Source organism: Cetorhinus maximus, chromosome 16 (assembly GCF_964194155.1).
Source record: "Cetorhinus maximus chromosome 16, sCetMax3.hap1.1, whole genome shotgun sequence".
In the NCBI taxonomy this organism is placed as follows: domain Eukaryota; kingdom Metazoa; phylum Chordata; class Chondrichthyes; order Lamniformes; family Cetorhinidae; genus Cetorhinus; species Cetorhinus maximus.
This window is the reverse complement of record NC_135894.1, coordinates 72,155,877-72,179,046: the sequence shown is the minus strand read 5'-3', so window position 1 is coordinate 72,179,046 and position 23,170 is coordinate 72,155,877. Positions and strand designations below refer to the sequence as shown.

The 23,170-nt window shown below is 39.7% G+C and overlaps 1 protein-coding gene across 4 annotated transcripts in view; it reads right to left on the bottom strand.

Annotated features, from left to right (window-relative positions):
• Nucleotides 1–3,221: 3,221 nt before the first annotated feature.
• cblb (Cbl proto-oncogene B, E3 ubiquitin protein ligase) overlaps nt 3,222–23,170 on the bottom strand; it is a 201,889-nt gene continuing 181,940 nt past the window's right edge. For 3 of the 4 annotated variants that reach the window (XM_078560042.1, XM_078560045.1, XM_078560046.1), the window contains 5 exons: nt 22,442–22,521; nt 20,862–20,996; nt 16,737–16,880; nt 7,763–7,876; nt 3,222–7,114 (listed from right to left, as the gene is read on the bottom strand). In XM_078560042.1, coding sequence (XP_078416168.1) covers nt 6,834–7,114; nt 7,763–7,876; nt 16,737–16,880; nt 20,862–20,996; nt 22,442–22,521 — 754 coding nt within the window. In that variant the 3' untranslated portion in view covers nt 3,222–6,833. The remainder of the gene's footprint in view (nt 7,115–7,762; nt 7,877–16,736; nt 16,881–20,861; nt 20,997–22,441; nt 22,522–23,170) is intronic. The other variant, XM_078560043.1, reaches the window with a different exon arrangement.

Below are 23,170 nucleotides of genomic sequence, written 5' to 3'. Positions count from 1 at the left end.
TAGCATCAGCTTCTCAGCAATAATTTGACAATAACTGATCATAATCTGATTGTGTACCCATCACTTTACTCATTCAATATTGTACTGAAATGAAAATGATCATATTTAATAGAATTAATCAAGAAAGATATCTTTACCGCTTACTTATCCTCTTTATTTGAATTTTAAATGCCTGCTGACTTGTGCATTAAAATGGTGACATTTGTGAACCTCCTGTTAATGCAGCTTGTATAAACCCAAATCTCTCATATCTAGCAAAACTTGCATTTTGTCTTGAGACACTGCAGAATTCAGGCAGCCCCTAGCACTCATTAATGTGTGGACTGGGACAAGTGTGAGGGCAGGGAAAGAAGTTGAGTATAGTCTCATACCAGCGAGGCCCAACCTTTGCTTATGGCACCCAGAGGAGAACTCGTGGCCTGACAAATGAGTATTAAAAACTAACTTATAATTCCCTCTCTGCTTATGTTCTCAATTGACTTCAGCGCTAAAATTATGGTGGGAGCTGATCTGCATACTTCCAGGCAGGTGGCTTTGCCGAGTGTTAGCAGCAGTTTGAAATTGAAGGGACTTACTTTGGTGGTTAGGTCTACGTGCTCAATTTTGGGCAGGGTAAAATCAACCTCTCCTGTATTAATAATATTTTAGAGAGAAGGGGATTTATTTTGTGTGTAATTAGTCTAAAAACATTTTATGATCTCTAAATAGTTAATACTTAGCCTCTTTACATATGCAAATATCAGTAAAATAATCTAAATTGTAATTATGCAGCTAGTAGATGGTAAATGGCAGAAAATGAGATCTTTGTCAATTTCATATTTCATTCATTTCAATTGGCAAAGGTACAGTTTATGTACATAACCAGTCAGCTATGAGACAAGTTTAAAAAAAACAGTACCACACTAATGTTAATGACCCTGTACTGCGTTAATTAGCATGGCACCACAGGAGGTCATTTGGCTCATTAAGCAAATGATAATAAATATTAGAAAAATAATAAATAATCCAGATATTGGAAGTATTCTGACATAGATCATTCTCCAACTTGTCAAGTACTCCAAAGGTCTGCCTGCACAGTTAAATCTCATGCATAAAAAAGTGTTACAGAGTCGCCAGTGCTCAAGGTTTCACTGATCCTGTATCTTTCATTCTCTATTATGAAGTCATAAAGACTATTAATACTAAAGATGTTTAGTAATTTTTTGTCAACCATTAATGCATTATTTACCCTGGGAAATTTCTTCCTAAGTGGCTGGAAGTTGAACCGTTCTACATTATTAAGTATATTAGCAAACCTTGACCAACAATTTCTAGGACAATGTGTCTCTAATTTTGCATTAAATCTTACAGCAATTGCTAATGTGTAAATTAACAATTTCATTTGGCTTTTGGCAGATATCACAAAGTAAAAATTCCAAACAATTATTAAGGCAACATTGCACAGTTTAACAACATTTATCCAGAAGCTGTCAACATTTTTTGATGTTGCTTGATTATAGAAAACTCTACATAAATTATCCAGAGTAAATTATCCAGACTACTGGATAATTATTATTATAATAATATATTTAGCCCCCTCAAGGCTGTTCCACCATTCAACGAGATCATGGCTGATCTTTGACCTAACTCCATTCGGGCCTATGCCCCAAATCCCTGAAATATCTTTGGCTTAACAAAATCTATTCTGTTTCAAAATTAACAGTTGATCTACATTAATTGTCATTTGTAGAAGTGTTCCAAATTTCGACTACCCCTTTTGTTAAGAAATGCTCCCTCATTGCACTCTAGGCTTTAATTTTTAGACTATACTCCCTAGCCCTAGCCTCCCAACTAGCAAAAATAGTTTCTCCCAATCTACTCTCTGTCCCCCTTAATATCTTGGAAACTTTGATCAAGTCACCCATTAACCTTTAAATTCCAGGGAATAAAATCCTAGTTCATTTAATCTCTCCTTGTAATTTAACCCTTGAAGCTCAGGTATCATTCCAGTAAATCTATGCTGCACTCTTTTCAAGGCCCATGGTATCCTTCCTGAGGTATGGTGCTTAGGACTGCTCACAGTACTCGCAAGAGTGGTGGGCAGCTTCTTGCACAACTTTGGGTCATGCACAAAGATCCGTTCTACTGGAAAAATGTGCTGCATAAAATTTAAAAAGTACTTAGCCAATATTATTTTAAGTCCTCCTAGAAGTTTCCTGGTCAACTTGAGTTATTAGACTGTGGTTAGTATCTCACATGCTTGTGGTCAGAGTAGACAGATCCCTTCCTTCTATTCAGCCCCCCTCACCTTCAACTTCCAACCACATAAAAGCTTGGTCAATATTAAATAGCCCAACCTGAAAAGATCATGCACTTAGTGGCTAAATGAAATGATCCAAAATCTGATCCCCACAGTTGGTCCTGCTGCATTAGCAAGACTGCTTATAATCCCTTAATATCTTTGGCTTAACAAAATCTATTCTCAGTTTCAAATTTAACAATTGATCTAACATCAATTGACATTTGTAGAAGAGTTTCAAATTTCTACCACCCTTTTTGTGAAGATTTCCTGTTGTCATTTATACTAGTTGATTAGCACAGTATTCCTTTAATAACGAAGCATTGCCTAACAACTTCATGTATCTCAGTATTTTTACAGTGCAGAAAGAGGCCATTTGGCCCACCGACTCTGCATTCATAAAGGACAGAGCATTAATTCATAACTACTTAAAAATGCCTACTTTGATTGCAGTAATTGCCAAATAGAAAGTTTGAAGATAGTCTCAAAATTTCTCATAACCATTTCCTAGATCGGTTCTTTCTCTAGAAAAAGATGTGGATTCATCTGCAAATTAGAGCAGAAAATGACTCCTGTATTATTTTACAATATTAAGTGTGTCATCTTATTAAGCTGTTCAGTGATAGGAAGAATGCACACGATGGAATAATAGTCACTGGAAATTACACAATTTACTGCACTTTCATTATTTGTGAAATAAGCTAATCATTTGATGTATTCATGAAAGAAGAATGAATCATAGCTTGCACGCCCCTATAAGGCAATAAAATCCTAGTCCTTGTAAACCATTGGCCCTGTTTATGGGCAGTGAGAGGATTTTCTTGGACTCTGTAGTTTATAATGACAAATCCAGTCTTCTGCTACACTATGAAAAAAAGTTCTACATATTGTACCAGCATTCACAAGCTAGAAAGAAAAGAATCCTTCACTCAAGCAGAAATAATAAGTGTTAAAAAGAAATGGACACCATTTATTTGTTAATACTGATTTTTATAAAATATTTTACAAGAACAGATAAAATATTTAAAAGGTTACTGAATATCAGAATTGAAAAAAATCAAAAGAATGTTGAACAAAGTATAAATTAATTGCACACATTACTATTTTGCCATGTGTTAGACAAATAAAAGGGCATCCTTCTCAACAGAATATTGAGTTAGATTAAAATAAACCCAAATAAAAAACTGGACTAGTTTCTTATTTTAGAAGAATCCTCAGATTCAGAGCACAGGTAGTACCAACAGAATGATGAGGCTTCCACCTGGAGGCAGTCCTTAGTAGTGCACTGCCTCATTTCAGGTAGGTGAAGAGTTACTGTTCAGCTCAGAAGTGATGTTAACATATCGCACCAGAATACAGTTTCTACAAAAAAAAGGCTTTGCTCACCATTTAAACAAAAAACACAAACTTCAAACCACATGTTCGACATAGTTACATGAAAAGAGTTGAGGTGTGACTGTCAGCTGAAAAATATGATGGTTAACTTTCTCTGGGCTCATGATGTAGACAGCAGCTCAATATCATCTGCAGGATAGCTAGTGCCTGCAAGTTGCTATAGGACTGTACATTTTTCACAGGTTTCATCTGTCATATGAAATCCACGAGGTTCCATAATGTCAAGGGTCCTATGAAATATAACAATGTCCTCTAAATACTCAAAAATATCACAAACTTCAAGAAGCTTTCCAGAGCTCAGACTGTGCAACAAATGTAGCCCATGAATAATATACATCTCCAGTTATGGGTGCCTTGAGAGAGAATGTCTATTTTGCCATTAATGCACATTATAGCTATTTAGCTTCAAACATTTACACTCAAAGACATAAGAAAACTAAATAAGACAAGCTGACCAGTGCAAAGGGAAAAAGCCAAGTTGAGAATGAACAAAAATCTGAATATTGGATGAATGTGCCTGTCAAAAGGGTGTCATTCAACTTTATTTAAGGTAAATCATTTGGCAACACAAGTGTCACTCCTGAAATTGAATTCAAAATCCAAGTTCTAATAATTGCTGTTGGCTTTTCCGTAGATCTAGAATGGTGAGTGCAAGTAACCTGGTGAGGTCCATCCTCAACTGAATACATGTTCATTGTGCAGGTTTTAAAACTAATGATAAATGGTTTGTCTCACTCTCTGAAAAATGTTTTTTTAAATACACCTTAATATAACACTGTTAAAGTTGTTAAGTCATTATTATTGTGAATTGGCTGGCAAACTGAAAATACTGAAAAAAATTAAATGCCTTAACATTTTCATCAACTTTTAATGGAAAGCAGCAATTCTCCTACTACACTGACAGAGGTATTATTTTGATTTAGATAGGGAGAGCAAACTGTGAAGAGCGAACATTCTATCCCCCACCTACAATGGGCCCCATTTCACAGGCAACACAAATGGACTGTCACATCAGTCACTTTATATTTAACTTTGAATGATAGTGTAAAACAATGATATTGACTGGAAATGAAAATCATAATTTTTCCCCAGTTTTACGCAATCACCTAATGCCAAAATTACCTCAACTGTATTTAATCCAGTGGAAATTATGGTGAGCTGGATTGAGTGCATTAATGCATTTATAAATATAGTAAAAATAAAAATTACATTAAAAATATTGTTTGCAATTTCCCCATATCCTTTCAAAGTTCATTCCTTTAAGATCCACAGGTTGTCTGTAACTTTACCGATGCTATTATGTGGACAGACCAGTAGAGGACAGCATAATAGCAAAAGGCATATTTTGAGCATTCCACAGCTGACAGCGTACCATATAACACAGTACTCTCAGAAGCTGAGATCAAGAAACTGCCATAGACCTCTTACTGCAATTTATGAACGATTTAATTGCCAAAATGTTATGCATCATTCAGTCAATGATTTAAATGGCAGTTAGTTTTAATATTTTCTTTCGATCTCTATGAGTTTAGTGATCAAGACATTTTAAAACTGCTCAGAATAAGGAACAGTTGAAGTCAGGTTTCAACTATTATCAAGGCCTGAATTACTCGGCCTCAAATCTATGAAGCAAACCAGTTACCTGCAATGCAATTGACTGAACTTTGTTACAAAGACTAGTCATCATTTACATAACAATGATGGATATTTGCCCTGAGTTTTGATTCACCAGAAATGATGGTGACACAAGGCAAAGTTGAACCAGCCATTCCGTTCACCAATGTAACCTAGAGAATAGGCAGCAACAGAACCAAGTTAGTTTATTATTCATTGTTGGGTAAATAAGATCTCCTACCAATGTGAAAAAAGGAGTAGACTCTTCATGAATTGACAGGAAACTGTTCACCATTTCACAGCTACCTTGACATCTGGCATAATAACAGTGCAAGGTTTTGTTTCTTTCTTCAGACTGAGTAGTTGGCTGATACAGGTTCTAAATTACAGTGATACCAGACTCGAAAATTGACTATACTCAACTTTTCCAAACAAAAGGGTGCTGATAACATATTACCAGAAAATAATGGTATCATTTCACTCCACACTCACAAAAACTGATACTCTTATTCTGCTACACAGTTCTACTAATATATTGGCACATAATTGAATGGAGGCAGTTTTACATTCAGTTGGCCATAATCAGTGTATAGATGCTGTGTATTGTCTCTGATGCTTTTACTACCCTATATCCAGCATTATAAACCAATCTAAAATTTAAAAAAACGGACAGATTTTTACTTTGGAATTGATCCAGTAAGCAATGTCACAATTCACAAAAGTGGGTCAGCATTTTTGTTGCATTAACCAGAAACTTCAAAATCAGTTTTGTTCTGTCAGAATACAACACAGATGAAGTAGCTGGGTTATAAAGGAAATAGAAATAATTAAAAAAATACATCAAAGGCTGTGCACAATGGAAAGCTGCCAAGGTTACAGTCAAAAAAATTACCTTGAAAGGCAATACATAGACAAATATATGTAACTCCACATTCAGAAATTAGTTTTTTTTTAATAAAGAAATTTTACTTTATCTCAGAAAAGACTCAGTAGTGAAGGCCACATGCTTTTTGCACCTGTTGAATAGATTGAAATGCAGCAAATTAAAGCATCTTCAGAAAGAACTCATTTAGTCTGTGCCTAGATTAAATGATGAGGGAGGAGAGGTCAAAACCGGCAGTGTGTCCCCATCAGTGCAGATTGACATGAAAGGAATGCTGCAGCAAGGCTGACTGGTCCCAGAGTCCAGACAAAAAATACTGAGACCGATAAGACTGTATATCCCACTTAAACAAAAAGTTCAGATGACTTTCAAAAAAATTTTGATAGCGGTAAGCAGCAGAGATCTCAAGCAATTCACAGGAGTGAAATTCAAGGACAGTAAACTTTCTTCTTCTCAGTTGAACCCTGATTCTTAACATTATGGCTAATAAAAATACATAAGCATCATTCTCTATCTTCTAACCAGAAACTTTCTCAAGAAACCCGCAGAAACAGTCTGTACTCAGTCAGCACACAGTTTTTCCACCAGTTGAATGCTACTTTAAATTTCAATGCTCTTCAGAAATTCAGAAGACTATTCTCTGGGCTTTTGAACAGCTCCTTGCTACGGGTTGAGGCGTGGTGAAATAGGAGGAAAGCAGGCAAATTCTCTTAAAATATTTCTTGCCATCTCTACATTATTGTTAGCTATCAGAAGGGCTCGTTTTACATCTTCAAAGGAGTAGCCTTCTCCCATCAGTTTTGCAATTTTAGCATCCACATTTTCTCCTGCGTGGCTACTGTGCAAAGAGGTTGGTTCTTGAACATGACTTTTCTTGTGGTAACCATCTGGTGCAGTCCTACGGGGCAGTGGTTTAGGAGGTCTGGCTGGAGCTTGGGAAGTATCTGAAACAGAAAACAGAAAATGAAATACTAAAGTCCAAGGGCATAATGACAAATGAAAATTGTCAAGTGACACATGCCCCATTATCACTTCAGTTCATTGTTAGTGGAGTTTAAGTAATGAAATACCCAAGCAGACAAACACTTTTGTCAAAAAGAAACAGAACCCAACTTGCATGATTTTATTTGTAACACTGATATACGACATCCTATAGCATTCACGCTCATTCTTAGATAACACTTTGGTATACCATCGAGGAATTATAACGCAGAGAAGAATGTGAGAACTCTCGAATTACTGTCAATTGTAATTCCTCAGTAAACCAAATTTTGTAGCTCATTGAGTCATCCAACCTGGTTTCAATGTGAGAGATTCCTTTGTCTTACAGACATTGTACCTCACAAAGAGAAGCTACATAATTTCATCTTTTTGGACGTAACTTGTACATTAGTGTCTGAAGTCAAAAAAGTATTGGCAAGAGATTGAAAGTGAATATCATAACTGGATTGTGTGTGGAATGCATATAATGGCCAAAATACTACAATTCTCACATATCGGAAGATATTCAAGATTACCCAGTATCTGTGGTCAATATACTATTTGGTTCCAGCTATCCTTGGTTCCTTAAGTTCATGCTTTGCCCCTCATACCTGCCAATGATGGGAGTTGATCATATTCTTGTGATATCCTGTTAGATTTCTGATTATCTTCAACTGTCCTTCTAGCTGGAGGTACAGGAACACTTGATGGGTCAAAGACAGCATCTAATTAAAAATAGAAAAAGTTTAAATTCTTATTAATTTTTAAAAATATATTTATTTAGTGCCTCATCACATGCTCCAGAAATGTCTCAAAATGCTTTACATAAAATGTATTATTCAAATAAAGAGTTGCTATGTGGGCAAGCAAACAGGGGATGAACATACTAATTAGGAGCAGGAGTAGGCTATTTAGCCGCTCGAGCCTGCCCCGCCATTCCAGAAGATCATGGCTGATCTGACTGTGGCCTCAACTCCACATTCTGCCTATCCCGATAACCTTTGACTCCCTTGTTAGTCAAAAATCTATCTACCTCTGCCTTAAAAATATTAATTGACCCTGCCTCCACCGCTCTCTGGGGAAGAGAATTCCAAAGATTCATAACTCTCAGAGAAAATTTTTTTCCTCATCTCTGTCTTCAATGGGAGGCCCCTTATTTTTAAACTGTGTCCCCTAGTTCTAGTCTCTCCCACAAGGGAAAACATCCTTATAGCATCTAACCTGTCAACTCCCCTTATATGTTTCAAGGTGATCATCTCTCAATCTTCTGAATTCCAATGGATACAGGCCCAGTATGTCCAACCTTCCCTCGTAAGACAACACCCGCACCCCCCCACCCATCCCAGGTATCAGGCAAGTGAACCTTTCTGAACTATTTCTGATGCATTTATATTCCTTCTTAAATAAGGAGACCAAAACTGTACACTGGTCTGCCTTTACTACAACTGTAGCAAAACATCCCTACTTTTATTTTCCCCTTGCAATAATCTATTTTTAAAAAAAATATTTGTTCATGGGATGGGGGTGTCGCTGGCTAGGCCAGCATTTATTACCCATCCCTAATTGCCCTTGTTCAGAGTGCAGTTAAGAGTCAACTACATTGCTGTGGGTCTAGAGACATGAGGGTCAGAGGTCAGACCAGGTAAGGACAGCAGGGGAACATTACTGAATCAGATGGGTTTTTACAACAATGGTTTCATGGTCATCATCAGACTTTTAATTCCAGATTTTTTATTGAATTCAAATTTCATCATCTGCTGAGGTCCCCAGAGCATTACCCTAGCTCTCTGGAATACCAGTCCAGTGACAATACCACTATGCCACCACTTCCCCCTGTACCTGCATACTAATTTTTCCAGATTCATGTACTAGGACACCCAGATTCCTTCGTACCTCAGAGTTCTCTCTCTATTTAAATAATATGCTGCTTTTTTATTCTTCCTGCTAAAGTAGACAAGTTCTATCTTCCCACTTTATACACCATCTGCCAAATTTTTGCCTACACACTTAACCCATCTACGTCGCTTTGTAGATTCCTTATGTCCTCTTCACAACTTACTTTCATACCTAACTTTGCGTCATTAGCAAATTTAACAACCATACATTTGGTCTCTTCCTTCAAGTTATTGATATAAATTGTAAATAGTTGAGGCCCCAGCACTGATCCCGTGACACTCCACTCGTCACATCTTGCCAACCTGAAAATGATCCATTTACGCCTGTTTCCTGTTAAATAACCAATTCTCTATCCATGCTAACATGTTACCCCCTACACCATGGGCCCTTATTTTGCATAGTAACCTTTGGTGTGATACCTTGTCTAATGCTCTCTGGAAATCTAAGTACAGCACATCCACAGGTTCCCCCTTATCCACGTTGCTTGTTACTTCCTCAAAGTACTTCAATAAGTTAGTCAAACATTTATTTCCCTTTCATACATGTTGAATCTACCTGATTGCACTGAGATTTTCTAAGTGCCCTGCTACAATATCCTTAATAATAGATTCTGGTATTTTCCCTATGATAGATGTTAAGCTAACCGGCCTATAGTTAGTTTCCTGCTTTCTGTCACCCTCCTTTTTTCTTGAATCACGGAGTCACATTCACTATTTTCTGATCTGAATGGACCTTTCCAGAATCTAGGGAATTTTGGAAAATTAAAACCAATGGATCTATTATTTCAGCAGTCATTTATTTTAAGAATGAAGTCCATCAGGCCCTGGGGACTTGCCAGCTTTTAGTTCTAATAATTTTCTCAGTACCCTTTTCCTGTGATTGTAATTGTTTTAAGATCCTCCTTCCCTTTCACCTCTTGATTCGCAATTATTTCTGGGATGTTATTTGTATCCTCTATAGTGAAGACAAATGCAAAATATCTGTTCAATTCATCTGCCATTTCTTTATTTTCCATTATTAATTTCCCATTCTCTAGAGGACCAATGCTCACTTTATTTACTCTTTTCATTTTTAAATACCTGCAGAAACTCTTAATATGTCTTTATATTTCTAGCTAGCTTTCCCTCGTACTCTAATTTCTCCCTCATGAATCTTTGAGTCATTCTTTGCTGCTCTTTATATTCTGTCACTCATCCTTGCAGAATTATATGCTTTTTCTTTCAATTTGATACCATCTTTAACTTCTTCAGTTAATCACGGATGGTGTGTCCTTCCCTTAGAATTTTTGTTTCTCACTGGAATGTATAATTTTTGAGCATTTTGACTCCTTAAAAGTCTGACACTGCTTCTCTACTGACCTATCCCATTACCTAATTTCCCAGTTCACTTTAGCCAGCTCTGTCTTCATGCCCTCATAAATGCCCTTATTTAAGTTTAAAACACTAGTCTTAGATCCACTTCTCTTTCTCCCAAGCTGAATGTAAAATTCAATCATATTATGATCACTGACACCTAGGGGGCACTTTCACTATGAGGTCATTAATTAGTCCCGTCTCATTGCACTTTACCAGATCTAGCATAGCCTATTCTCTGGTTGGTACTAAATTGTGCTGCTCTAAGAAACTGTCCCGAAAACACTTTATGAACTCATCACCCAGGCTACCTTTGCCAATCTGATTTATCTAATCTATATGTAGATTAAAATCACCCATGATTATCGCCATACCTTTCCGACAAGCTCCCATTATTCCTTCCTTTATACCCTGTCCTACAGTGTGGTTACTGTTAGAGGGCCTATAAACCACTCCCACAAGTGACTTCGTACTTTTACTATTTCTCATCTGTACCCAAACTGATTCTACATTTTGATCTCTAGAGTTAAGGTAATCTCTCTCTATTGCACTAATGTCATCCTTAATTAACAGAGCTACCCCTCCATCTTCTCTTAGCTTCCTGTCTTTCCTTAATGTCTTATACCATTGAATATTCAGGTCCCAGTCTTTGTCATCCTGCAGCCATGTCTCTGTAATGGCTATCAGTTTATACATATTTATTTCTATTTGCGCTGTCAATTCATTTGTTTGTTACGAATGCCAAGTGCATTCAGAAATAGAGCCTTTAGTTCTGTCTTTCTACTATTTTGTAATCTTATCTTAGGTTTATACATTTTGTCCCTTCTTGCCACACTTATTCCTACCTTGCTCTCTTGCCTTGCCTTATCTATTTATCACATCTTCCCAAGCTTAATCCCATGCCTCCACTATTTAGTTTCAAGCCCTCTCTACCGCCCTAGTTATATGACTCGCCAGAACACTCACCCCAGCACAGTTCAGGTGAAGGCCGTCCCAACAGTACAGTTCCCACTTTCCCCAGTTATGGTGGCAGTGCCCCATAAATCAAAATCCATGTCTCCCACGCCAATCTTTGAACCACATGTTTAACTCTCTAGATAAAAGCAAAATACTGCGGATGCTGGAAATCTGAATAAAAACAAAAATAGCTGGAAAAGCTCCGCAGGTCTGACAGCATCTATGGAGAGGAAGACAGAGTTAACGTTTCGAGTCCATATGACTCTTCATCAGACTCGAAACGTTAGCTCTGTCTTCCTCTCCACAGATGCTGTCAGACCTGCTGAGCTTTTCCAGTTGTTTTTGTTTTTATTGTTTAACTCTCTAATCTGATTTACCCTACACCAATTTGCTCATGGCTCAGGTAGGTTAATAATGCAGAGATTATTACATTTGAGGTTTTGTTTTTTAATTTAGCCCCTAGCTGCTCATACTCCCTCAGCAGAATCTCTTTCCTTGTTCTATCTATGTCGTTAATACCTAGGTGGACCACGACACTGGATCCTCCCCCACGGACTGCAAGTACCCAGAGCACCAGGCAGGCAACGCAGCCGTCTGGACTCTTGCTTTCGGCTGCAGAGAACTGTGTCTAACCCCCTGACTACACTGTCCCTATAACACCTCCCGCCTGAATGGCTTCCTGTACCGTGGTGCCATGGTCAGTTCGCTCATCCACCCTGCAGCCACTGCTTTCATCCATACAAGTTGAAAGAACTTCAAACCTGTGGGGCAACTGCAAAGGCTGAGGCTCTTCCACTCCTATCTTCTGGGTCCCCATACCTGCCTCACTTTCAGTCACATCCTCCTGTCCCTGACCAAATCAGAAGACCCTATCCCTAGGGGTGTTACTGTCTCCTGGTATAAAATGTCCAGGTAACTCTCCCCCTCCATGATGCATTGCCCGCCTTCCCCCACCCTGTCTGTAGCTCTGCCTCCAGCACAATGACTCTGAACGAAAGCTCCTCGAGCTGCAGACACTTACAGCAGGAATGTGTACCCTGGATCACCCCGGCACCCAGGTACTCCCACATCCTGCAGTCGCAACACATCGCCTGCCCTGCCATCTTTATTATGTTAATTCACTTTTTACAGTTATGTAGAAAAAGATTGTCAAAGCTTTTTGTCTTGCACTCAATTGTCCTGACAAAAAGCTTTGACAAATTGTGTCTTTTTTCAGCAATACTAATTTATGATTAATAAACACCACTGCTCCCAATAACCTTTACTACTGCTCTTAAACCTTACTACAACTAATAAAACCCTACAATTGCTAATAAGTTGCATGAGTTTTAAAGATAAACAAGCAAAATATTCACCAACCAATGACATCTCTTTTCCTGTGATGTCGTAATTTGATTTTTCTCAGAACCTGGCCGATCCGCTCTGGAGCTACAGACTGGACAGGATTGAATAGCTCTTCCCATGTTACTACCTCAGGGTCCTCTTTTTGCCCGCGCTTCTAGATTGTGGTTACTGCTTCCATGTCCTCTTTTCGCCCAGTCTTCCAGGTGCTTTTAACTGCCTCCAGGTCTTCTTCTTGCCCGCTCCTCTAGGCGCTGCTGCTCGCCTCCGGGTCCTCTTTTCACCCGCTCCGCTAGGTGCTCCTGCCTGCCTCCGGGTCTTCTTCACTCGCTCTGCTAATGCTCCTGCCTGCCTCCGGGTCTTCTTCACCCGCTCTGCTAATGCTCCTGCCTGCCTCCGGGTCTTCTTCACCCGCTCCTCTAAATGCTGCTGCCTGCCTCCGGGTTCTCTTTTTGCTTGCTCTGCTAGGTGCTGCTGCCTGCCTCTGGGTCTTTTTCACCCACTCTGCTAATGCTGCTGCCTGCCTCCGGGTCTTCTTCACCCGCTCTGCTAATGCTGCTGCCTGCCTCCGGGTCTTCTTCAACCTGCTCCTCTAGATGCTGCTGCCTGCCTCTGGGTTCTCTTTTCACCCGCTCCTCTAGGTGCTGCTGCCTGCCTCTGGGTCCTCTTTTCACCTGCTCTGCTAATGCTGCTGCCTGCCTCTGGGTCTTCTTCACCCGCTCCGCTAGGTGCTGCTGCCTGCCTCTGGGTCCTCTTTTCGCTCGCTCTGCTAATGCTGCTGTCTGCCTCCTGGTCCTCTTCACCCGCTCCTCTAGGTGCTGCTGCCTGCCTCCGGGTCTTCTTCACCCGCTCCTCTAGGTGCTGCTGCCTGCCTCTGGGTCCTCTTCACCCGCTCCTCTAGGTGCTGCTGCCTGCCTCCGGGTCTTCTTCACCCGCTCCTCTAGGTGCTGCTGTCTGCCTCCGGGTCTTCTTCACCCGCTCCTCTAGGTGCTGCTGCCTGCCTCCGGGTCCTCTTCACCCGCTCCTCTAGGTGCTGCTGCCTGCCTCCGGGTCTTCTTCACCCGCTCCTCTAGGTGCTGCTGCCTGCCTCCGGGTCTTCTTCACCCCCTCCTCTAGGTGCTGCTGCCTGCCTCCGGGTCTTCTTCACCCGCTCCTCTAGGTGCTGCTGCCTGCCTCTGGGTCTTCTTCACCCGCTCCTCTAGGTGCTGCTGCCTGCCTCTGGGTCTTCTTCACCCGCTCCTCTAGGTGCTGCTGCCTGCCTCCGGGTCTTCTTCACCCGCTCTGCTAGGTGCTGCTGCCTGCCTCCTGGTCTTCTTCACCCACTCCTCGAGGTGCTGCTGCCTGCCTCCGGGTCCTCTTTTTGCCTGCACTTCTGAAGGACTAGTTGTTTGCTTCCAATGTGACTTTTGAAGGTCCAGATTTTTTTAAATAGTCCTATGGGACCTTTAGCATACAGACAGGGACTGGGTTAAAGTTTCCGCTGAAGAACAAAACCTCAAATAATGCAGCATTCCCCTAGCCCTGCACTGGAGAGTCAGACCGATTTGTGTGTTCAAGTACTGAAGTGGGGCTTGAAGCCATAATCTTTTGACACGGTGACAAGAACTAACAAATTGCGTGCAAGTATTTGGAGAAGTCAAACATAAATGCTCCATCTTTTATTACTGGGTGATGAATTAAACATATGAGCTGTGGAACAGCGATGTTCTCTAGGTCCTGCTTTGCCTGTTGATAAAGAACTATATTCATCGGGAATAACAAGGCTGTAGTTAAGCTACAAATACCGGAAAGAGATTCAAAGACCCAAGGGATTGTCTTCGGCCCAGCCACAAATTCTGTAAGCTCTTCACCAATTCCACCAAACTACCCCCACCCCACCAGCCACTGTTTCAGGCTGAACCAGACTGTTCACAACCTTGGCATTTTATTTGATGCAGCTTAGCTTGCAACTCCATAATCTCCTCCATCACAAAGATCCCCTTCTTCTACCTCTGTAGTATCACTGATCTCTGCCCTGGATCAGCTTATCTTCTGCTGAAACCCTCATCTATGCTTATATTACCTCTATACTTAACTATTCCAGTGCTCTCTTGGCCAGCCTGCCATTTTCCTTTCCCATTAAAAAAAACTGCCAGATATTAAGAGATTTATAAAAGTTCAAACTCCAGTTGGACATTAGATAGTTCAAGTTCAAGAGAACTGAGTCAAATGGCAATTTGTTGCTCTTGCCTTTTCCTTAAGTTGTTCTGCTAATGTTAAACAAAGTAATTCATTTGGTGATTCATAGCTTAACATGAGGCGATCAATTGGCATATTAATTACACTAACTACTAATATCTGGAATTAAGCCAACTTCTTTCGACAATCATACAAATGATTAACTCAGAAGCAGAGTATGCCCCTATATGTAATACGAATCTCCATCTTTAGGAAAAACTTCTGTATGTTCCTGCTTATGCCCTCCCCACTAAAATTTTTTTTGAACGAGTTGAGGGTTATCCATGAAGATTTACAGTAGATACTTTTAGCAGAATGGCAATACAATTTCAAACAACTATGATCATCCTTGCTTATAATGTTTTCCCATATATAACCTAAATCAACAAGCGCCTGCCTTATTGCAAATGTCACTAGCACCTAGCTGAATAAGATATTACTTGAAGATCAAACCAATTTTCTTTAATGGCAGAGTATTAATACACCTGAAAATAATGCACTTTTCAACAAAAGAAAATTGAATTAAACAGTTTTCAAGCAGAAGTTGCAAACTGAATAAGATATCTGATACAAGCTGAGCAATGCATTGTAATGCAACCACTTTTGAAGTGCTCAGTAAAAACACCTTTGGAAAAACTGATGAAGATGGCAATAGCAAACAACTCAAGTACAAAAAAAGATTGAAGTAATTAATAAGTCTGTAATTAATAAATAACTTTCTTCCACATTTGTTCAATAAGAATGGAGCCTAGTTTAAATTACCACAATTCAATGATGTGCTAGAGAGTTTGCAAGGCACAGTCGTGGACACGATGGGCCAAAGGGCCTCTTTCCATGCTGTAAAACTCTATGACTAATTGTTTTCAAATGATCCTGACTCTGAAATATACAAAACTAAAAGTCAAATTGGTGTGGCTGCTTCTGAAGACTTCAAGGAACACAATTTACTGAGTGTTAAATATCATAGTTATATTGTGATACTTGCAGCCCAAAGAGTACAGCGCCGGATGAGATCAGATTTGAATTCACACTCTAAGCTAATGAACTGTGCTCAGGCTCATTGCTAGAAGTAAGCCAGTCAGCCCGATTGGGAGTGCCTATTTTTCAAAGCAGCCTGGTAGGTCAAACAAGAGCACAAGTGGAAGCTGAAGTAGATAGCATAGTCAGACAGGGGTTCAGGACAAGTGAAGCAAATAAAAACTTACAGGAAGATATGGAATTCCATAGACATATTCAGTACTTAGATGGCACATTAAAAATCTTACATCTTTACACACTCCCTGCCAACATCTTCAATAATAAATTCCTACATCACATTTATAATGGAAACTGGTTGAATAAGCTTGTCATGTTATACCACATACTCTCCTTAGTGGAGGTGCTGCAATGTCACCACTGGTTAGGGTATAATTAAAGTGGTACCAGTTTACAAAACTGACTTCCACTATAAATGCGGACACAAGGCTTTATAATGGGAATAGAAAGACGGAATGCAACACTTTAAAATGGGGACTGAATTACAGCTGGGCACTCTGGTCCAATTATCTTCAACCCTCCTAATTATTTTTTGCCTGATGATTCCACTTGGTGTTCACTCCCGCTGTGTTAATGTCACAGGAGTTTGACATTATTAAAAATATTTCAAGAGAACTAAACTGTGCAACTTGAACTTAAAAAAAAGCTGATTGCTGGTAATCTGTTACGTCTCAACAAACTAACAGTATACCCTAAAAGTTCTCAGTATATTTAGACAACCACATTCAGCAGCTAACCTTTATTCCATATACACAATCCAATCATAACCTACAGAAAGTTGGATTACCTGCACTGAAATGGAATGGATCATGGCCAGATGTGGGTCTGCTGCCTGAGCCAGAGGATCTGGGCAGATCAGGGAGGCTGACTCGTACAGGCGGCGGGGGTGGAGGCAATGAGGGAAGAAGGCTGTCAAATACATTATCACCTGCTGGCAAAAAACACAGAAATTTAAGCCAAACAAGGCTTTTCATTGACATACAGACCTAAACAACTTAAAAGTTTTAAAATTAATAACCTCAAATTCAAAAGGGTTCCCAGAAATCTACCAATGACAATTGGAGATTAGCAGTTAACAGTCACTTAGTTTTCAACAAAAAACAGATGCTGATTTTGCACAGTACATCAAAATAAATGGTTTAATATTTGTGGAGGAAAAATGCTTCCTTTCGTGGTCAATTTTTGGGTAAAACATAGAAGTTGCGGGGAGACACACAAATTTCCAGGCACCATCTCTTGTCCCAAATCCCACCTAGAGGTGTGCCAACTGCTAAACTGGAACAGGCTACAGGAACCAAAGAGCCTACTCCTGTTCCTAGGTATGAAAAACCTTCGAGTGAGACACTGAAGGGGAAATTTGTCTCATGCCAGAAATCTGCGGTAAGTGGGCAGTGCATCTGCAACATTCACCCAAGGAGCCAACAACAATATTGTGCAGAAGAGGACTGAGGCCCAATTTCCAGCAAGCCTTAAGTCTTCATGTTTGGGTGAATGTTGCAGGTGCACCACCCACTTGCCGCAGATTTCTGGCATGAGACAAATTTCCCCTTCAATGTCTCACTCGAAGGTTTTTCATACCTAGGAACAGGAGTAGGCCCTTTGGTTCCTGTAGCTTGTTCCATCAATTAAATAAGATTATGGCAGATCTGTGCCCTAACTCCATACACCCACCTTTGCCCTATATCCCTTAATACCTTTGGCTGACAAAAATCTATCAATCGCAGATTTAAAATTAACAACTGACTGAGCATCAACTGGCATTTGCAGAAAAAGTTCCAAACACTTGTTGCACTTATCATGCAGAACTGCTTCCTAACTTCACTGCTGAAAGGCTTAGCTCTAATTTTTAGGACATGTTCCTTAACTCTAGTCTCACCAACCTGTGGAAAATTTTTTTCCACCTACCTTATCAGTTCCCTTTAATATCTTGAAAGCATCAATAAAATTACCCTTCATCTTGTAAATTCCAGGGAATACAAACTTAGTTTGTGTAATTTTTCCTTGCACGTTAATCTTTGGGGTCCAAGTATCACTCTAGTAAATCTATGCTGCACTCCCTTCAAAGCCCATCTATCGCATTATAAAGATGCATTCCTCAAAGATGCTGAAACATTGCAAAACATTTAAGGGAATCTATAACCACTTAAAAGGCTATTAAAGAATGACCAATCAGGGCATCTTCTGAACCTTAAATTGTTGAAAGGAATAATGACCTTTTTCTTCCTCCACTGCTTTTGTTGATTTGCCCTTAAAATATATTTGTTTAATCAGCATGTACTGATCATATTATTCCAGGCACTAGCTAGGAAAATACACTGAGCCTGAAATGATGGAAATCCTTGTGCTAATGATCATTCAACTGTTAATTTAGCTTCAGATGACCGTCAGCCACAGCAAGCCAGGCAACCTTGTATCCTGCAGCATTATCAGCAGTCTTCATTCAAACAAAAGTACTAAATCAGCAGTACAGACTAAATAAAACGTAAAGACAATGTTCAACATAATCATGATTATTATGTCTGGGACTCCACAAATGGTTCAATGGGTAACTTGGTAAGATACTGACTCAAAGTAGGAAAGTCCCCAGTCTGATCTCTGGTCTTTGTATTGTTAGCAGGTCTCAGGCAGGGCAGCAAAAGGAGTGCTACAATTGGCTTTAGTGGCACAAGAGTGGGTGGGGGAAGAAGGAAGAACCAAAACAGCAAGGTTCTCCCTCCTCCAGCCCCTTCACTCATCATCAGCTGTAAAGGGTGCGTGTGACATGGCTAGTCAGTCCTTACTTGTAGTCTCATGCATTAAAATGGCAGCATGTACAAAATGCTAGAAGATTGCAAATTCCTGTAGAACATAATTCCAGAAAGGCCTTCACGACAGAAAACTGGGAGGAAGCATGTAGCAGATGTTCTGGTTTCTGCTCATAATGCTCAGGTTTTTTTTTCCTATCTTACTGAACTTAGTAGTCCAGCCAATTGGTGAATGAATAGTTGAACCAAAAAGATCAGAATAGGTCTCAAGTTTGTTCCCTAATCTGTGTTGAATTAGCTGATATCAAGCTAGATGCAAATAGAGGAACTACGATGTCCATTAGTACTTGAGATAGGAAAACACTACTGCCAGCCACACACAGCTACTGGAACCAGACATCTGTGGACAGGACTGGAGTGATCAGTGATGCACTCCACCATGGAAATTCATGCTAACAATTGTTGTCAAGGCTCACACTTGGAAGAATGGTCACTTAAGAACATTTTTCATGAATCTGTGTCCAGCAAAGTGCCAAGGAGGGGTGCTGAAGAGAGAAACTTAAGGGAAAAACTGGTGAGAAAATCATATTTAAAAATACTACTCTCAATATTGCATCAATTATTTCTAAAATTTAATTGTTCATTCTGTCCAAAAACATAGCTTTACAACTGTTTTAAATGTACTGCACTCCAGTACAGCTTACTGTGCTAGCTTAGTAATTTGTTTTCTATTCGCCATTATATCAACGCTTTTGTCTGATCTAGGAACCTACATGAGATCTTTACTAGACCACTAACTTCTTTTAAAAAAAATTTAAAACCTTGTATTTTTTTCCCACAGGCTGTTGCAAACTCTTTCAGCAAGACTCTTGGTCGTGAGCAACAATTACCAGTATCTATTATGGTAAGTCAACAAAACATTCATCTGCAGTCAGGACTATGAGCTTTACCAATCTTCAACTTAAGTGGTAGTGCCTCACCTGATACCTATGCATGGCTAGTGATAAGAGAACTCAAGAATCTAGAACTTTCCTTTGTGGGGAGGAAGACATGGACGCTTTGAGCCTCAGGTGATCTGACCAGGAAATAGACATTCAAACCTGTTCCTACAGATGCTCCACCTTCACTCTGAGGTCTGAACATTTCAGGAATATTCTATTAAAAAATTCTTTCCAGCCCCTCAGCTAGAAAAGAAAGTGTGTTGGTTAGAGACTAAGCCAAATAAGTCTCAGGGAAAGAGTTTCAATATGACAAGGAAGTATTCAATGAACGGCATGACACTAGGAAGTTCTGAGGAACAAAGGGACCTTGGCGTGTGTATCCATAGATCTCTGAAGGCAGAGGGGCATGTTAGTGGGGTGGTGAAAAGGGCATATGGGACACTTGCCTTTATCAATCAAGGCATAGATTACAAAAGTAGGGAGATCATGTTGGAGTTGTATAGAACCTTGGTGAGGCCACAGCTGGAGTACTGTGTGCAGTTCTGGTCGCCACATTATAGGAAGGATGTTATTGCACTGGAGGGGGTGCAGGGGAGATTCACCAGGAGCCTGGGACGAAACATTTAAGTTATGAAGAGAGGTTGGATAGACTTGGGTTGATTTCGTTGGAGCAGAGAAGACTGAGGGGCGACCTGATCGAGTTATACAAGATTATGAGGGGCATGGACAGGGTGGATAGGGAGCAGCTGTTCCCCTTAGTTGAAGGGTCAGTCACGAAGGGGCACAAGTTCAAAGTGAGGGGCGGGAGGTTTAGGGGGGGGAATGTGAGGAAAACCTTTTTTACCCAGAGGGTGGTGACAGTCTGGAATGCGCTGCCTGGGAGGGTAGTGGGTTGCCTCACATCCTTTAAGTACCACCTGGATGAGCACTTGGCACGTCATAACATTCAAGGCTATGGGCCAAGTGCTGGTAAATGGGATTAGGTAGGTAGGTAGGTCAGGTGTTTCTCACGTGTCGGTGCAGACTCAATGGGCCGAAGGGTCTCTTCTGCACTGTGAGATTCTGTGATAATGGGAAGTAGCTTCTGTGACATTTAATAAATGGAATGATTAATTCAATACCATTAAAATTGCCAATAATCTGATTTTACTGCCTCTCATATATTCTGAAAATAAGTATTTATGTAGCCATAATCAAAGTAATGATATTAAATCCTTATCTATGTACCTGGAGGAGGAACTAGAAGGTCATAATCAGAGGGTGTTCTGTTCAGAGAGGAGCAACTGGGTTTTTGGCTGTCTCTTGCTGGAAGTCGAGCTGGTGGTAAGGGAGCTGCAACAATCGGCATCTCAAAAATATCATCTGAAAATACCAGAAATATATTTACTTCATTTACCATAACATTCAGTGCAAAATGCCATTTTATATTAATTTTCTTCCCTCATTTCCTAAAGGTTCAGCATTTTATTGGACAATAATTCCATAGGTGCTGGCAGCTCCTGAGTGACCTTTCCTTATGCAGGAGCCTACAAAGGGAGTGCAAGCAGACTATTCAGCCGTAGAAGATACCATTGTTAAACCTAACTACATCTTCAGACATCCAACCCAATGCACTTTTTGTACAGGAAAGAGTGAGAGCCCTGGTTGATTTTCTTACAATCTAGCCCAAAGTTAGCGGGGTCAATTGTAGCATCCCAACTTCTGTTCTGGCTGAAATCATTAACACTGCACAGCCAGGAGACAGAACACAATCTGAATAGCTTAGTGTCACACTGTCACATCACATTTGCCTTTTTAGAGAAACATACATTTTTTTGAAAACAGTACCTTATATAACAGTACTCATTTAACAGGTACAAGGTTTTGAGATGGACAGAGAACAGCTTTCCCTAATGTGCAAGTTATTGAGAAAGTGAGCCAAAGGGCAACAGTTTGTAAAGAGAAAGAAATATAGGTTGCAATTTTTTTTAAATATACCACTATAATCGCCAATCAACATTTTTTGCCCTGGTCATGGATTCTGAAAGTAAGTATTTTATCACGATCAGTGTAACAATATTGAGCCCTTATCTATAACCTTAATCTAAGATACATACCTGGTGGAGGAACCAAAAGGTCATAACCAGAGTGTGTTTGGATCAGAAAGGAGCAAATCCTTGGATCAGGTAATTAAAATGAGAAACCTTTCCGTTTAATTTAGAGTGTGCTTAAGCAGGCAACAACAAAGCGTTGAAAGGTCAGCAGGCAAAAGTGTCTGTTGCATTGCCCATTGACCCCAAGTAACAAATAAACTATTCAATAAATAATACAACAACTTGCACCTTTAATGTTGCAAAATTGAATGTAATTTTACATATTAAGATAGGTGACCAAATGCTTGATCAAAGAGGTAGGTCTTAAGGAGCATCTTAAAGGAAAAGGTGGAGAGGATGGAGGGTGGTGGTATTTCCTGAGCTTAGGCAGCTGAAAGCATTAGCTATCAATGGTTGTAGGGCTGGAGGAGGTTTGTTAATCATTATTAATTCGATCTTGTGATGATAAATGTTCATATTTTATATCGGAACAAGTATCAACATTAAGGGCAATAATTAAGAAAATATGGTAATATTTCCTTTTTAAGCAGAACATGTTTCACTCTATAGCACCAAATACATGGATCATATCTTCAGGAAATAATAAAAAGGCAAGCTGTACTCACTGTGTTTGAACAGATTTTGTTATTTTATTATTGCTAATATTTTTGCTTATTTGAATTTATTTGTTTAAATAATTTTAATATTAAAAAGTTAAAATCAAATATATTTTACCTATTTCCAATGCTTTAGGTTTCTTTGCTTCTGATGTGTTATTGGGTGTTCCATTAGCACACTGTCCATTTTCAAATACTCTGAAAAATTAAAGAAGATGAAAAATAAAACTGGAGGAAGTTACAGAAATAAGGAGAGTGAGGCAATAATTCAATTTAAACACAAGAATGATGATTTTAAATTTTAGACATTGGGGATCAGAAACCAATAAGGGGAGATGGTGGTGTAGTGGTAACATCACTGAACTAGTAACCCAGTTCTGCCGAAGGGTCGTGAGGACTCGAGGCGTTGGCTGATTTCTTCTCCACCGATGCTGCCGGACCTGCTGAGTTTTTCCAGGTGATTCTGTTTTTGTTTAGTAACCCAGAGGCCTAATCTAATGGGTTCAAATCCCACCAAGGCAGCTGGTAGAATTTGAATTCAGTAATCTGGAATTGAAAGTTAGTCTCAGTACTGGTGACCATGAAACTATTATCGATTGTCATAAAAACCCATCTGGTTCACTAATGTCCTTTAGGGAAGGAAATCTGCCATCCTTGCCTGGTCTGGCCTACATGTAGCTCCTAACTGCCCTCTACAATGTCCTCTGAGTGCAAGTCACTCAGTTCAAAGGCAATTAGGGATGGGCAACAAATGCTGGCTTTGCCAGCGACATCCAGATCCCATGAAAGAATAAATAAATAAATGTCAGCAAGCACAGGGAAGATAGAGGAGTTTAATTCCCTTTTG